The sequence below is a fragment of the Nannobrachium achirus genome (assembly GCF_963921795.1).
Source record: "Nannobrachium achirus genome assembly, chromosome: 18".
NCBI lineage: Eukaryota > Metazoa > Chordata > Actinopteri > Myctophiformes > Myctophidae > Nannobrachium > Nannobrachium achirus.
In genome coordinates this window covers 45,130,000-45,148,369 of record NC_137825.1, presented here as the reverse complement: position 1 = coordinate 45,148,369, position 18,370 = coordinate 45,130,000, and the positions used below count along the sequence as shown (strand labels likewise).

Here is an 18,370-nt window from a genome sequence, read left to right as displayed (position 1 = left end):
AATTTGAGTTCACCTGTTTCCCATTGGAGATTACTAATTGTCCCACCATTAGAACTGGTCTTAACTGGTTTGTTGTTTGGCCACTCCCAGCTGATCTGTAAATTGCATCATCTGTGTGATCTCTATACCATGAAGAAGGCAGCCTAGACCTAGTCTGTCCAAAGCATTTGGCTCTTTTTATCCTAAATAAACTCTTATTATCTTTCCAGATTTAAAAGTAACAACATAGAATGTCAGATATTGTTCTGTTTAGCTGTGCTCCGAGCTGTCATAGCAGTTGAGACCTGTGCTGTGTGGCCTGGGATTGAATCCCACCATGGCCCTTTCTGCTGTGCCTGCATTGTGCAGCTTTCCCTCTGTCTGTCTGTCTGTCTGTCTGTCTGTCTGACTACAAATACTGCAGGGAATGGACTGCCCACTCTCCTTGTTTTTTTGAAGTATCCGTTAATTATCCAGCTATTGGGCACATCCAAAAAAGATCAGGGGCCCTGGCCGCATGGAGGCCCTGGCCCTGAGGTTAGAAGCAGCTTGGGTTTCTGAAAGCAGACCCCCCCCACCCCCCACCCTAGCTTCCATGCACAAGGGCCTGGCTTTATCAATAATTCAACATGCTCAACTCACCTCACCACTCTCTGCAACAGGACAGTCTACTCTACTGTATGTGGGTGAGTGTGTCAGAGAAAGAGAAAGCTTTTGTGTTTGTGCAACACAAGACAAAGTGTGTGCTTGCGCGCGCGCGTGTGTGTGTGCACGAGCGTGTGTGTGCACGAGCGCGCGCGCGCTTGTGTGTGTGTGTGTGTGTGTGCGTGTGTTTGAAAGAGAGAGACAGACATAATGAATTCACATGCATGTGAGCATATGAGTCTTTTTGTGTGTTTGTGTATTCATGTGCGCATGGCGGTATGTATCCTGCACATGCTTGCCTCTACTTGTCTCTGTCTGCATGTGTATGATCATATGAACATGCATTTATTTGGGTACACGTGTGCGACGTGTGCGTACTGTACTGTATATGTATCACATGCTTTATCTATTCTGTCGGTCTCTTGTCATCCAGCCCCGAGGCCAATCAGTTTGCCTGGACTCGGCCATTTGGTTATTGCCTCCAGCTCCCACTGCTAACCAGGAACAATGAGTGCCGGGCGCCTCTACAGTTACAGCACCCAGGGCTAAAAGGTAACACTACACCACAGACAAGAATCTGCAGCCAAAAGGATGGGCGTCATGGCCAAGTATGGTGACAAACACGATTGCTGCGCACTTATCCGTCCCCATATCCCAGTTCCAATTCCAAATAAGTCCTCTCTGGCCTTCAAGATGACCAGGGGCTGACTGAGCTCACAGGGGGCCCACAGGCGCCTTTAATAAACCTATTAGTCCATGGGCCATACAAGATGTCGGTATCCGAAAAGGTGACAAAGGTTACCATGCATTTTTGTAAAGCTCTATATCTGTAGATTATATTTTGGTATGATAACCCTTTCTGAGACACAGCTAAATTGGTGTTATCAGCCGCTAGAGTTGGTGTCCCATTAACTTTACTATACAGGAAAAAAAAAAGGAAAACATTAATCTGCTTTAAGTAGGCTTGCAATGGATTCAGAATCATGAAAAAACCCTAGTTTGACCCTGTTAGGATAAATTATGATACATAATTATGTTATTGGTGTATGAAGCTCATATGACCATATAAGATATTATTATGAACTGAACTCACAGTATAAGAGACCACATTTTGTGGATACTGTAAAGCTCAGGCTAATAGATTACGGGTCATAGTAACTTTGGTTGCCCCGACTGTAATCATGTTTTGATATACTGTGATACTATGATATAAGTCACGAGTGGTGGAATATTACCAACACTACGTGGCACTTTCTTCCTGTTATTTCCTTGTTATAATATAGGAACGAATCAATGAGTTCCTACTACTTCCTTGTTATGATTTAGGAACAAATGAATAAGTTCCACGCTTCTTACTGTCATAAACTGTATGTCTTTATATACTGAATGTAACTTCCATTTTGGGAGAGAGAATCCTCTGTCCTGCCGTTAGGGTGGGAAGAGATTTAGAACTGTTTGTCTCTTTGTCTGTCTCTCCTCAATACAGCAATCTAAGATATACGTCCTTTGGTCTCTTTGTCTTATTTTAACTATGGATTTATAGATCCATATTTTATTATTAGACCCATCAAATGCTACTTAAAGCAGATTAATTTTTAGCTTTTTTTCCTGTATAGTAAAGTAAATGGGACACCAACTCTATCGGCTGATAACACCGATTTAGCTGTGTCTCAGAAAGGGTTATCATACCAAAATATAATCTACAGATATAGAGCTTTTCAAAAATGCATGGTAACCTCTGGCACCTTTCGGATACCGACATCTCGTATGGCCCATGGATTTTATGGTTTAGAATAGACGTGAACCCACAATGCTGTTTGTTTAAACACTGACCACATATTGTGCTGCTTTTTGATCGTATCGGGCCAAATTAGGATGACTTTGAAGCACACATGGGGAAGGGGGTAATTCATCAGTATGGTATTGTACTGAGTTACTGACGTGCCCACATGCTGATTAAATAACCCACTCCAACAAGCTTGGCCCGGCAACAAAGCATTAATGTGCAATGAACAACCGCAGGAAATGTTTTTTTTGTCCACTGGCCCTGGTGGGAAAACCCAACAGCCACTTTCACTGTTTCAACCAGTGGAGCCCTCTCACCTACGCGGGCGTTTGAGGTTTGGCAGTACTCAGCCGATTGCTGGCTGCCGTACTTATAGAGAGGCTACTTTGTGTGTTATCCTTTTAGCATTATTGTATAACTGTACCTCTGTGCTATTTTTTTGCAAAAATGTTAATGAAGTATTCAATCAATCGAAAGTAATACGAAGCACAAAGTGCGCGGTAGGTTCTTTGCATAAACCGTCACCAGCCAACAGCATATTAAAGTAGCTCTGTCTGATGCCCAGTAGCCTAATATCTTCCTTATTTTGTGAAAGTCTCTCCATCATTTCTTTGTATTAAGTTTGAGAAATTTCCAGAAAAAGGTCTAACCTTCCTTCCTAACTTAGACTGACGGAACTATTGCTGTATTGACTTTGACCCCTAAGGACCTTCCAGGGAGAGTGCTCATGTGCGTCTTGCGGTGACACGCTTCCTAGTTTCTTCTTCTCTGAGCTGTTTTTTTGTTTTTTTCGCACTGATTTTTGACATTGCACTATTAGGTTGTGTTGGTAGTTTCTGAGTATTTTGCTTTGTTTAACAATGACAGTGAGATACAGTACTTGTTGCACTAAGGGAGGGGTCGTTTTTTATTGAGGGGTGTTACTGGAGAAAATGTATAAGCCCTTTTATAAAATGCCATGACCCTCCCTCTCAATTGGGGAAAAAATCAGTGACCCTCCCCAAGCATTAAAATAAAAAAGATTGACCCTCCCCTACAACATGGCATTTACCACAGTAAAATTATGCCTATAAAACCTATATTATTATATTCCTAACCAGTGGTGAGAACAGAACAGAGATTTTTTTTTCTTTCTTTCTTTTTTTACTGTAAATAATTAGGATTTTTTTTAAAAACGGGTGCGGGCGGCAGCAACAATGAACAATAATGAATAGGCTAATATAATGCATTGAGATCCCAGCTGCACTTCATCCCAAAAACACATTTCCAAATATAAACTAACACACCCTCCAAACTAAAGTAACACACAGTGAGTAGCCTATAGTGCTGCTAGTGTAAAAGTCAACGTGGACATCACATAAAAGGTGAGAAGTTCTCACAGGTTGAGAACAGGTTATTTGACATCTAGGTTACAGATTAAACAGTTGACACATGTGCACAACACAGAAGAAGGCTTGTAACTGCTGCCATTCATTTTGTGCTGTTGATTGCCTGTCGTCAAATCTGGGTCAAATGCGCATTTTCAACGAGCGGTCGTTAATTCTTTTTAGCACCTTTTCACTTTTTACTTTAGGGAGGGGGGATACAGTTCTGACAACCATTGTTTCTGCCTTACACAGCTCTCCATTGTTTTAGGAAAATACATAAACACAGCCACTTCAGTTCATTCACACTAACTGCAGTGACTGTGGGGCATTTCCAGGGATGGCACCCAGGGTTTGTCATTAAATTAAGCAGAAGGCTGTTGACAATGGTTGCATAAGTGCCTGTACCTCTGGAGCCATTGTTTGCTTTTGAAAAATTGCATGACCCTCCCTTGAATTCAAAGTGAAATCAGCAGACCCTCCCTAGGACTGAAATTGAAATAGCATGACCCTCCCCTATTTTCCTCCAGTAACACCCCTCAATAAAAAACGACCCCTCCCTAACTAGCATTGACTGTTACGGTCTCTTTTTGTAAGACACTTTATGTATAAATACTTATATATTATTCGCCCCCTCTATTGATGCACCTTCTCTTTATTGTTTTTTTTCCCCTCTTATCTATCTTTCTTTCTTCTCTGTAACTTTGTAAATAACTGTATACTGCTGTGCTACAACTGGACAACTGAATTTCCCCCTTGGGATAATAAAGGTATCTATCTATCTATCTATCTATCTATCTAACCAGAAAAACGATTGCTGGCCTGAAACTAATGACTATCAGGTCTATTTAAATACATATTGGATATCCTTTTAACACAGTTTTCTCAGCTTTTAGAATGACGCGGTTCCTTAGAGCTGTGGCTCTCAATCAGTGGTCCGGGGACCACCAGTGGTCCTTGAAGGGGGCTCCAGGTGGTCCCCAGCTAAATGACGGAGAGTTGGTGACCAGAGGGTTGGTAACCAAATGGACCCTTATAGATCTTTAACTCTTGAGAACGTAAATTTCATTTTACGCTCTCGGAAAGGGTTGATAGCTACTGCTTTAGAGCATACATGGGCAACTGGCGGCCCGGGGGTCACATGCGGCCCGCAGGTTAATATCAGAATACTGATATATTATCGATTTCAGCTGTTACAATTCCAAACATGCAAACATGACCGTTTTAATTACTTCAGTCTATCTTAGTAGCTTAATGACTAGTATAGTAGTACTAAGATGTTTGTCTTTTTTCATATCCAACATACTGAATTTGTATTTAGGTTCATAAAGTTAACATGAGTATAACTAAATGCATTTGAAATTAAATACTATTGTACATTTCAGGATTCCAATTAAAAAATAACAAAAAATTATTCAGGATTCTAATTCAAAAGAGGCAAAAAATAGCAGATCTACAAGCTCAAAACGCATCGCAGCGCGATGCGTTTTGAGCTCGTAGATCTGCTATTTTTGCTTCTATTGTATGCGATACTAGAATGACAAAGTACGACGTAGCAATATGCAATGTGGCCCTCTGAAGTGAAGGTGGAAATATAGTGGCCCTCACCATCATCAAAGTTGCCCACCCCTGCTTTAGAGCGACCCAGTCCTCCACTCTGCATAGAACAGATGAACAGAACACTGGCAGTCAGTGGGGGGCAAAGCGTGTTCAAAGCGGGATGACGCGCTCGGTTCTCCCATATCAGCCACATCAATCATGTTTTCCTGGAAAGATACAGCCAGAGCCAGTGTGATGTCCTTCCACAGATAAATGGAGACAGGCACATGAACACCACGGACTACATTACCCATAATTACCATGCAACCCCTATCGGCTGTCAATCATTCGAGAGAGGTCTATTCCCCATAGGCCGCCGCGCATATTCACCGTCCACTCGCCCAAGTGCTTCCTCCGCATGCCAAAGCTCAGCTTTCTCAGGGTGTATCGGTGTACAGTGTGCATACGTATAGGCTGTGTAGTAGTAATTGTAATAGTAGTAGTGGTCCAGGGACGTGCAGAGAATGTTAGAGAGGCAGGGGCTTACATTTCTAAAGGGGCCTTTTGGTGAAGACATCGAAAATAGCTAAAAGAAAATAGCTCACAACGCGTCATGCTGCGACACGTTGTGAGCTTGGAGGTTGGCTATTGTTGGTGCTTGATACCACGCTAAACTAAGCATATTTCAAGTGAATACTGGAGATGTGGCGTAACTGCATGGATTGCTACACAGAGAGGGCAATTCTTTCAACATAAGATGCTGCATTCAAGTTCAGGAGAGTTTAGACAAGGCAATTCTCTTGAATGCCGCCTTCACGAATGGCATGGAAAAGGGGCATTTGCATTTTTCACCATAGTAAAAAACTGCATTCATGGTCTAAAGGGCAGGGGCTCAAGCCCCCTTTGACGTCTATGTGTGCACATGCCTGTAGTTGTGTGTGTGTGTGTGTGTGTGTGTGTGTGTGTGTGTGTGTGTGTGTGTGTGTGTGTGTGTGTGTGTGTGTGTGTGTGTGTGTGTGTGTGTGTCAGCCGTGTCCTCTTGTGATTACCGCCGGCCAGCATCTAAGGGAAACCTTTGACCATGTACTCGTAATTGGCTCCTGTGATTCCGCGCACGGCCTCCTCTAATCAGCTTGTGTGTGCCTTGACAGGTTGGTATGTAGAATCTAACTAGGTTTCCTGAAGCGTACCATGTGTGTGTGCGCGGGTCCACGTGTCCGTGTGTGTGTATGCATGTTATGTTTGTGAGATGACATGCTGTCTGCAGCAATTAAACAGATAATGAATGGTTGACCCGACATAGAGAGTGCAACATTTTCATATTGAGAGGAGTGGAGCAGAGAAGGTGACGTAATCAGCGAGCGGAATTTGTTTGTGTGCCGGCCTAACGCATCACCTCTAATTTGTTTGTGTGCGTGTGTGCATTCGTATATTTGTTCAAACGCATGTTCACATACACAGCGACAGTGTTGATTTTGTCGAGTAAAACTATGACGAAAAATGTTTGTTGACTGCGTTTTTTTCACTGACGAAAACAAAATAAAAACTAAACAAAAACTAAGCTGTGGTGACTAAAACTAAGACTAAATAAATTGACAATTTCGTCAACAAAATAAAAACTAGACTAAAACGTTAGGGAGGGACTAGTGGAGAAGAGAGTCATTTTATGCTCTCAGGTGTTGCGTGCTGAAAATAGCCGATCAACAAGCTCACAACGGGTCGCGCTGCAACGCGTTGTGAGCTTGTAGATCTGCTATTTTCAGCACGCAACCAAGTGTAAAATCAGTCATTACGATGCCATCAAGGCCTGCCAAAATACATTTTAGTTGACTAAATCAACTGTAGATTTAGTCAACTAAAATCTTATGATATTTAGTCGACTAAAATTAGACTAAAACTAAAACTTTTCAGGTGACTAAATTATGACTAAAACAAAATGACATTGTATTCAAAAGACTATGACTAAAACTAAATCAAAATTCACTGTCAAAAACAACATTGCACAGCGAGTGATTTTTGTGTGTGCCGCGATCCCCACCTTGTCGTAGCGAGACGTAGCGGCCGTTGCAGGCAATCAGCAACACCTGCGGGTGGCTCTCCTCCAGGTCGAACAGCTCGTCCTTGCCCGGCTTGGAGCAGCGTCCGGACCTCAGGGTCCCCGTGGGGCCCATGGGGGACAGGTACTTCCCCTCGCAGTCCTTGAACGCCAGCTTGCCGCTCTTCAGCTCCAGCGTGTACGCCGTGGCGCGGCCGCTCTGCCCCACCAGCTTGCCGTCGTTGCTGAGGTAGCGGCCGTCGCAGGCCTTGATGCAGTAGCGGCCCTGCTGGTACTCCAGCGTGAGTATCGCCGCCACGCCCCACGGAATGTTCCGGTCCGTCGCGATCTCGCCGTCCTCGGCGGCGAGGTGCGCGTAGCGCCGGCGCGCCACCGACATCAGGTTGGCCTGCGGGTGGAGCGCCAGGTGCGAGGCCCACAGCTCGCCGTCGCCGATGGCCTGCGCGAAGCAGGACAGGTAGTCGCGCGTGCCGCCGAAGAAGCGCAGGTGCTGCTCGGACTGCAGCGCCCAGCGCCCGTCCGACTGCGCCACGATGAGGAAGCGGCAGTCGGCGTTGCGGCCCTCCGCCTCGCACGTCACCCGGCCGTCCTTGTCGGAGGCCAGGTAGCGTCCCAGGTGGCTGCGCAGGTACACCACCTGCCAGTCCTGCTCGTCCTGCTCCAGCGTCCAGATCTGCTTCTTCTTCCGGCTGGGAGCCGACGCATTGATCTGGGGGAGAGAAATAAGGATGGGACGATGTGAAATCTTCATGTCACGATTGTTGTGACCAAAAGAATTGCGATTTACGATGTTACCGCGATAAAACATCCCCAGCATCCATTATCCTGGGGCAGAACGTTTGCCAGAAAATAGCAGATCTACAAGCGAGCTTGTAGATCGGCTATTTAGATCTGCTATTTTTTGGCAAAGAGATTTGGTAGAGTTGAAGAAAAAAACACTGTATCAAGTAAGTTATTTACATGTCATTTTTACCAATTGGGTTTAAGTGGTACTGGATATGCAGCTCAGCAAATAAAAGGTGAATTGATCCCAGTGCATGACGGAGGATAATTTCATGATAAATTAAATCTCCATGATATCGTGAGGATGGCTTGTTTTTATAAAGGCAGCTCTCACGTTGAGGAATATTCTGAAGAATGCGATTGTGCTCGAATCAGATCACGAAGGCCACCGGGTTACTTGGCCTTTATGCACGGTGTGTCGTTTAGTGCTGCTATTCCCGGTCTTCCAACAAGCATCTCGTATGATGGATAAAGTTACCTCCTTCTGTACACAATAATCCTTCTCTGTGTTTGGCTTTGATATCTCACCTAGAACCTTGTCATGATCTGTGTGTGGGTGGAACTCCAGTTACCATTAAAAACCATGTGAAACGGGTATCCTCTTCCACACAGACAGTAGCCACCTCCTTGTAAATATACTGTACTGTAGAATAATCATCAGGAAAAGGCTGCCCTGCGTCTATCCCAACAAGGTTTTGGTGGCACAGCAGATTAATAACTCTTTTTCAATGGAACCAACAGAGTCCCATTCAAGTGCTCACACACGCACATAGTTAAATGAACACTGAGGATTCTACTGTGTAGATAGATACTACTGGTAGTTGTGAGCACAGAATAGTTAATGTGCTCTTATATGGCTCTAGGGGTAGAGGATTTCACCGGCACTCCTTGGCTTGGGGATTTGATCCCCAGCAGCAACACCCATTTAACCCGCTCAAAGTACTACAGCTCGGACAATAGTTTCCCTCCAAATGCCTTGTGTTAAGTTAATGAAACTCAAGAAGAACATACCACAGAGAAACATGCAAATCATGCGTTATCAAACAGGGAGTTCAACTTTACAACATCCAAACCTGAGTGCTGCAGGGAGACACCCTAGCCCCCTTCCTTTTTATAATAGTATTGGACTATGATCTGAGACAAGCTCTTAACACTTTGATTGCCAGACCCCCCCGGCCCCCCACCCTGACCAATGCCACCATTAGGTCCCATTCATTCTGCCCCGATTCCAGGGAATATATTGAAAATGATCCGATATTCACATCGGAACAAAAATGGGAGGTTAGGTAAAAGAGGGTTTTTTTTTTTACCAAAATAATTTTGGAGTGATTTCGGTGAGCGGTTTTGGAGATAGGTGCTCGAGAGTGCACACTGCGCAAACCAGTCAATAACCTCAGAAATCTAGATTCTGAGATATTTGAGTTCAAAGAAAAAAAACTTTAGGAAGCCATAGCAACAAATTGGTAAATGGTAACGGAACACAAGTACCCTTGACAGAAAGAATAGCATGCCTACTTTCATTTTCTGCAAAGAAAGTGAAAAAAATATTGTACCATTGTCTAGTTTCAAGGGGGCAAAGTGAAAAAGTATGAAATGACTCAGAAGGTGGAAATTGCCTTACATTTTGATAGAACTATGCACTGTGAATTCACTGTGTTTTTACCTGGTCTAAAAGGTCAGGAAGACAAAAAGTCAGAAAAGCGATGTCAACCTTTTATTTTATGGCAACATCGAACCCTAACCCTGGTGAGTACCTCACACATCCAGCATGAACATATTTATGTTCAACAATATTTACAAATATTTCAAAAAAAAAAAAAATCACAAATATGACTTCACAAAAATAAAATATAACTGGATAAAAGTAAAATAAAATAAATGTGCAGCAAGTAAAGAATAAATAAAATAATATAAAAGTCAAAATAAAGTACTGTATTCTCAAAAAGGCATTCAACAAGCCAACATTCAGGAGTCAAAGGCACCACAAATCAAGGTCAAAGATGGTACTGTTCACCGTGTGTGTGTGTGTGTGTGTGTGTGTGTGTGTGTGTGTGTGTGTGTGTGTGTGTGTGTGTGTGTGTGTGTGTGTGTGTGTGTGTGTGTGTGTGTGTGTGTGTGCGTGCGTGCGTGCGTGCGTGCGTGCGTGCGTGCGTGCGTGCGTGCGTGCGTGCGTGCGTGCGTGCGTGCGTGCGTGCGTGCGTGCGTGCACCTCAGGTACCTCAAAATGGCCTGGTACCTGTTCCTTGCCATTGTTCTGGGAAAGTACGGCATGGCAATGTTTTTTGACCAGTGCATGTCTCTCCGGCTTGTGAACGATAGCTGTGAGGAAGAGAAGTCCCAGAAAGTTCTTCAGCTCCCCTAGAGTGACATTGGTCCAGGCAGCGAACCTACAGTGTGTATGACCTATGCCTGACTCCTCCGCTCTCGCTATCTCCGCCATCATACTGTCCTCTGCGTTGTCATTGGTCTGGTTGCAGATCGGGCTCCCATCCTTCCTCCATCCAGTCAGACTCCACGGGCCCTGTATATGATAGAAATAAATAAAAAATACTAAATGATCGTGCTTCTGTATAATTTGTATGTTCTTTAGCAAAGGCTGTCGCACAAAAGTAGTGAAAACAGCAGATCTACAAGCACACAACGCCTCGCACCGCGAGGCGTTGTGTGCTTGTAGACACACACACACACACACACACACACACACACACACACACACACACACACACACACACACACACACACACACACACACACAGATTGTATTACTAAACTATCTATCTAGGTATACACACACAATAAAAAACTAAACTATAAAGAAATGTATTCTTACTGGAAGAAGTTGGAGGAACTTCATACACCACAAACCATGGATTGACATCTAGACCTACTGCACATACAGTATGAAACAGAGCTGATACCTTTATGTACTATGAGGAAAATAATGCTGCTATTTGTACCCTGTATATATATAAAATGACACAATGCGACATAGCTCTGTTTGAACAATGCTGTACCCCCTCCAACTGTATATTTTCAACTGTTTTTTTTATTGTATTTGTGATACTTGCTTTGGCAATGTAAACGTATGTTTTCTCATGCCAATAAAGCTCCTTTGAATTGAATTGTATATTACCAAATGCACCCTACGTGGAAAAAAAACAATAGCAGGTCAGGCTTATTGATTGATTGAAGAATGTATTACAAGCTTGCATTAGAAAGAAGTAGACCTACAGATTCATGGCTCATTTCCACAGGAACACACTTTATGCATCTCATACAGTGGTGTGTTCTAGACTTTTTTTGAGGGCATACGATCAGCTACTATTCGTTTGGCCAGGGCAGACGCTATAGTACATAATCCCTATCAAATACGCTACTTTGAAAGGTTCACGAGGGCAGACGCCATTCATATTTTATTGTTCCTCCATCACGGAGGTATAGAGGCCGGCGCCTGGCGGCGCCGTGCCCGCGTGTCCCTGGTGCTATGGAGGTTCCAGCGACCCCCTGGGCTAATCCTACCTGCCCCTGCCTTTTATTTTCCGACAGCAGACGCCGTATACGTGCGTTACAGGTAGAACACAGCACTGATCTCATATAACATTGAAAGACAGACGTAAAGAACAAAGTGAATCGTAGAGAACATAAACTTTGTAACGCTTACCGGGTTCGCTGATCACAGCTCAGCAGTGCTTCCTACAGGGCGCGGGGAGAGACCGCACCGATCGGTGGTCTGCCTCGGGCAGCATGCATGTCACCGCCGGAGACTGCGGGCTTGTTGTCCAGAGTTAGACTGTCCACGGGGCATGGCGCGGGGAGAAACCGCCGCGATCGGTGGTCTGCCACGGGCAGCATGCATGCCGCGCCATCGGCGGAGGCTGGGGGCTGAGTGTCCACGGCCACGGGGCATGGTTCGGCTGCCTGCTTGGTCTCCATGTGCGGCCATGACTTGCTCTCTGATCAGCGGAGCAACGGTCCGGTAACTGGGATGGCGATCACTGGCTTCGGTTTGGAAAACCTCCGTGATTTCAGGCTGGCCCCGTGGTGGCGAACTGGCAATGTGTGTTTACGTTTGCACTTGGCTTCCCCTCCTCGCCCTGGCATCTTTCCCTGATTTCTGTTTTTTTATGTTTTCTTTTTTTTTTTTACAAAATGGACCCCTCCAACCTACAAAGAAACTAGCCCTTCCCTTCCCCCACTCCTCCTAGGTAAAACCTCTACCTTCCGATCTCTCTCTCTATCTCTATCTCTCTAAATAATACTACATCTAATGATTTTATAACTAATTCTAGCTCATTCTCTCAATATATCTCTCTCTCCCTCTGATTGCTGTGTGTCCGGTTACGGTAAAGTCACTGAACTCTTGTTGTGTGTATAATGGGCCTCTAGACCCTTGTGTCTGGGGGGAACCGGCCAACCAGCATGCTTGAATTTGGTAACATGAGCGTGTGATGTCATGCAGGGGCGTCAATTGGGTATGGCAGGGGTATGCAGCTGCCATACCTTGACAGGGGGAAATAATAAAAATGTACTTTTCATCGTGCCTGTTGCTAAGGTATGGCAACATGACTGGTGTCTTCACCAGACACCAGTCATGTTGCCATACCTTAGCTTGTTCTGAACTGACGCCACTGATGTCATGCATGACGACCGTCCCATCGTCCAAAAGGGCTGTATCTTGGTTACCACAGAGATCCAAGACTGTACTACAGTAATATGAAAAAAAAGGGTCGGGCGGTATATCCCTCCGAACTTTTTAATTGGCAAGATTGCGCAGGAAGTGGCGGGCGGTATATCCCTCCCGTGGCAGTCAAACTGTTAAAGGAAAGGAGCTGGAGCTCGACTTCACTATCGTGCCCAGAAGGTCTAAGAGACACCTTGCTGAAGCCCTCACAGACCTGGTCTATGCTAATGACATCTGCCTGCTATCTGACCACGTAAAGCAGGCACAGGAGCTCTTGAGTGGAGTAGAGTGTGCCATGGTTGGCCTCAGGCTAAATGCAAAGAAAACCGAGGTCATAAAGTATAAGATCCCCCAAGAACATAAAATGGTAAATTTGTATAGCGCCTTTATCCAAGGTGCTTTACATAGATTGTGCATTACATTCACCCATTCATACACCGATGGCAGAGGAAACCATGCAAGGCACCAACCTGCTCACCGGGAGCAACTAGGGGTTCAGAGTCTTGCTCAAGGACTCTTCGACACCAACTCTGGGGGGGTCCGGATTCGAACTGGGAACCCTTCAGGAACCCTCTGTGTTCTAATAACGGTTTCTCTACCCCTGAGCCAATGCCGCCCCTAACAACAGAGGGTACTGCGCTAAAGGAGGTCATTGACTTTAAATAACTGGGCGCATGGGTCGGCTCCACGGAAAAGGACCTGCTCTTAATGGCATGACTAGTGTGTGGAAATCCAACCTCCCCCGACACATCAAGATCAGTTTCTTATCTGCGACGGCCGAGTCCATTCTACTCTACAACTGTGAATGCTGGACATTAACGCAAGCCCTGCAGAAGTCCCAGCACGGGTGTGACACTAGAATGTCATGTGTGGTACTGAACATCAACCAGGACGAGTACATCACCAACAAACATCTGTACGGGGCACTACCGTATGTATCATAGAAGATAGCAGTCAGGAGGATGAGACTATATAGCCACTGCCACCGACACTAAGAACTCCCGGCCTATAAGCTTGTGCTGTGGGAACCAACACACGGGCATCGATTGAGAGGACGTCCCACACCTACAGTACCTACGTGCATGTACTAAAGAAAGATGCTGGTGCAGAAAGCACAAATGAGCTGGCCAGATGTATGGAGAACCGAGATGACTAGAAGAAAGTAGAGAGAAACCAGACAAGTATGCTGTCATCGGCTTATGTGAATAGGCTGTGATGTCACTCAATGTGACAATCTGATATACGTATGACTGAAATAGGAAGTGCTGTTGGACTATCAGAGTCCCAGGGGGCATTTTTCACATCTGTACCTTGAAAACATTTAGTATGAGAATCGGTTCTCACATAGTCAATTATTAACAATTTGTACGCCAAACTCGTTCAGTAACGAGATAGAGGTCGCTCTTCCAAAAGGAGTTGTCTCGTTCAGGAACGAGACAAAGGGTTGACTTGGTTACATGGAGCTGCATGCATCCTGTGTTGTCAGTGAAAGACCCTAGTCCATACGTCATAACGTAGCTCGCAGAGAGACAAAATGCCGTGTCTAGGCTGCATTGATTTCTATTCTATGCTGAAACATAAAAAGGGCTTTATCTATGAATAAGGTGCAAAGAACGCCAGGGAAGCAGAGATCTGATTGTTTTCACTGCGACACTTTACCGCGATGGTCGGGCCCGGTTTGGATTTTAGTTACGCGAGCGTTTGTAAACAAATGGATTATCTTCCTCAATCGTCAGTGGACACTCACGTGCACACGCACAAAGCTTCCGAGGCTCTTCAAAATTAAAGCGTAAGTGAACGACGGCAGCAGCAACAGCTAGAAATGTTAGAAACCTTGGCCTCCCATGTGTTAATTGTGACCGTAGGACGCAGTTTACTATCAGAACTGTCACATCTTGACCGTATCTGTCTGTCTGGGTAACGCTTGTCTTTTTTTGTTGATTCACTCTCACGCTCTGACATCACGCTCTGACATCACTGTGATGTCAGGGGAACCAAATCCCTTTTATGCCCATATAAGGAGATCCCTGTGATGGCAGGGGAACCAAATCCCTTGTATGCCCATATATGGAGATATGGAGATCCCTGTGATGCCAGGGGAACCAAATCCCTTTTATGCCCATATATGGAGATCCCTGATGTCAGCCCATATCTGTGATGGATCTCCCTATATGGGTACCGGGGCACTCCATATATGGGTAACTCGTCCAATATACATCACTGGCCAGATGGCCAAGACATGGCGCGACCAGGGGCGAGGTCGCTTTTCACCCTTACGTCTTACTGGTCATTTAACCTCAGTGTACACAGTAAAAGTGTTCATTTAACTCCGCTTACAGTTAACATACACTCTCTGACTTACAAATGGATAAATGAACAGCGATTGCACTTTGAAGTATAGCTCAAGGCGTTGGGGCCGGGCAAACAGCGCTGGGGTTTTGATTTTGCGGGCGACCACCCACGCTTAAAAACACAACACGTCACAGCTGTTGGATGAAAGCGCACCACCCAGATGGAATTATGTCACAGGTTGTTTGTGTGTGTACCTTAAAGCCAAAGGCCTCTGCGGTGAGGTAGCGGCTCTCGTGGTTGATCAGTCCAAACTGGAGCTTCAACGGGCGATTCCCGTTGGCAGGCATTGTAACCTAAGATGGGGACAGGACAGCCAAAGAGTGAGATGTGGGTGGAGGGGGGGTTGGTTGGAGTGGGGAAAGATGTCATGGAATGGAGTGTATTAGTACAGTGGTTCTCAACCTTTTCAGGCCGCGGCACCCCAAAATAATCATATTTGAAGTGGGGACCCCCACCCTGACACTAAGAGTTGAGGCATTACATTACGGTTTTGTGGAAATGGCAGATCTACATGAAAATAGCAGATCTACATGAAAATAGCAGATCTACATGAAAATAGATCTACATAAATCTAATATCTCAATCTACATAAATCTACATGAAAATAGCAGATCTACTTGCTCACAACGCCTCGCGTTGCGAGCATGTAGATCGGCTATTTTCACAATTTCTGCCTACCTGTATGTTCATTTTGTCATTTTAGAGGTATTAAAAAGTCTTAAATTGTCACTTGAGAAACGTGCAGGTACCCTCTATACACTTAAACTTTCTGTTGGTTTGTTTACTGTTGAGTGAGGAAAAACAACGTTGCACATAAATGTAATGTTAATTTGGGGACCCCCCCCCAAAAAAATAATTTGCGGACTCCCCCTGGGGGTCCCGACCCACAGGTTGAGAACCACTGTATTAATAGAGAGAGAGAGAGGGGGTAAAGACTGAAAAGGAAGGAGGAGGCATGTATTTCAATGGGGGTGGGGGGGGCGGGTGCGGAGCCGGGCGGTGAGGTCATGGGGAAATTGGGAATGATGAAACGAGAATGGCCGAAAGACAGGAAATCAATTCATTAAGGTACAGTATATAAAGTGCTCCAGAGACCACCGTTCCTTGCCCACCACCCACCCCTCTCTCCGCCCTTGTCCTGGTTTTATATCTCTCCACCCGCAGCCTTCCTAATTTACTTACTGTGGTTTGTGGCTTCCTCTGTGGAGTATCTGTGGCTTTGCCGTCCCGGGCTCCCCAGATTAAAAAAAAAAGGTCTCTTTTACAAAGGTTCCTTCTTTGTAATTCTAGTCTTTCACTTATTCTCTCTCTCTCTTTCTCTCTTTCTCTCCCCTGGGACGAGGCTCTCGTGGCCCTATCTCTCACGTTCTGTCGTTTCAGGGTCTCCTTCCTTGTTTATGTTCCCTAATCAGGATTAGAACCGGCGAAGGACTTGATGGTTCAATCCGGAATCTGACGTCACCCCCCACCTTCTCTCTCGCGCACCCCGTCTCTCTCTCTCTCTCTCTCTCTCTCTCCCTCTGTATTTCTGCTTATCCCCACTTCTGCAGCCCTCTGTCAGTCCCTCTCCGTCTCTTTCAGTCTCCTTATCCCCACTTCAACAACCTCTTCTCTTCTCCTCTCTTTTCTTTTCTTTCTCTTCTTCTGTTCCCACTGCTGCGACCTCTCTCTCGCTGCCTCTCTTTCTCCGCCTCCCACTCGACAGCTCTCTCTCTCTCCCCAACTCCCTCTTCGTCTCACCTGTCCCGTTACTCTCCCTGAAATATTTCCAAAGTCTCTCTCCTCTCTCTCTGCTTTTAGCTTTCGGCTCTCCTCCTATTCCTGCTTCCCGTCTCTCTCTCTCTGTCTGTCTTTTATCCCACAGAGCTTGGTCCGACCGTCTCTCTCTCGATACACACGCGTTCACGCTCCTTTGAATTCCTTCGCTGACTTGTGGTCCAGGTTCCCGGGGCGGTTGGACTTTTGATCAGCAGGCCCGGCGCGAGGAGGAGAACATCCTTCCAGGGTCCCGCGAGGTCAAAGACAGGCGGAAAGAAACGCAATCCCACTCACTCTGCACCCAAGCATAAGCCCTCCTCCATCGCCACTAAACTTCAACAACAAAGAGCGCTCGCTCTCGTGGTCTTAAGTCTCTCCCTCGGTCACTCATTCTTTTCATCCTCTCTCTCTCTCTCTCTGGCTCTCTGGCTCTGTTCCTCTCTTTCTTTCTCACTCTCTCTCTGCCCCTCGCTCCGTAACCTACCATGTGTGTAATCCTGCCTTTCTCTCGCCCTCCGCTTTATCCTAAGACCTGCTCCTCTCGCCTTGCTCTCACCATGAGGCATGCACAAAGACAGGTAACTGGAAACAATGCACGTGCGCGCACGCACACACACACAAACGCACACACGCACGCACACACACGCACTAACACACGCGGAGTCTCATGGTAACCAGAGTGCTCCCTGTGTCTTTGGGGCAGTATAGCTCGAATGCGGCTCCCCTTACCTGCGGAGGCTTGAGGGGTTTGGGTTACAGAACCTTCTCTGATTTCAGGCCCTGTGTGGGTCGGCGCTAGCGGGACGAGTGTGAGTGTGTTGTCGGGGAGGCGTGGAGGTGTGGAGGATGGAGGCGGCAAGCTGCTTTGGTGTCAAAGCCTTGGTGAGGCTGACGGTGACGGTCTACATTAGTGTTTCTCAATCTTTCAAATTTCAAGGTCTCCCCTTAACTCTGACAGTGTACAAATGGACAAGTCAGTGTCCATTTGTACACTGACTTGTTACAGACTTGTATGGGTCAATTTAGAACCCCCTGAAGGAACCCACAGAGTCCCTGGAATCCACTTTGAGAACCGCTGGTCTACGTGACTGAATGTGGGAAGGCGCACGGTCAAATTCTCTGTTCATTTAATGCCGAGAGTTTACGGGTCCATTTGGGTCCATTTTACTCTCTTACTATGCGGTCGGTGCATGGGTATTGGGTCAGAGGCCTCCTCTGTGTGTGTGCGTGTGTGTGTGTGTTATCAACAGCCAATCAGCCTGATATAAGTTGTGTTTGCAGAGTAAACATGTGTGCCCATTGCGAGTCCCATCTAATCCTCCAGCCATTTATCCCAACCTGGCTAATCTACTACCACTACCCCCTCTCCCTGTTACACACACACACACACACACACACACACACACACACACACACACACACACACA

General features: G+C 45.8%; 2 protein-coding genes across 2 annotated transcripts in view; both read right to left on the bottom strand.

The window, feature by feature from the left end:
* fscn2b (fascin actin-bundling protein 2b, retinal) overlaps positions 1 to 15,472 on the bottom strand; it is a gene marked incomplete at both ends in the record, with an annotated part of 27,058 nt that extends 11,586 nt beyond the window's left edge. Inside the window, 2 exons of the mRNA XM_080747071.1 lie at positions 7,352 to 8,078; positions 15,380 to 15,472. Of these exons, the coding sequence (XP_080603197.1) occupies positions 7,352 to 8,078; positions 15,380 to 15,472 (820 nt within the window). The remainder of the gene's footprint in view (positions 1 to 7,351; positions 8,079 to 15,379) is intronic.
* The window catches only part of LOC308302755 (cytohesin-3-like), a gene marked incomplete at its 5' end in the record, with an annotated part of 171,421 nt that overhangs the window by 130,355 nt on the left and 22,696 nt on the right, over positions 1 to 18,370 (bottom strand). The window lies entirely within an intron of this gene.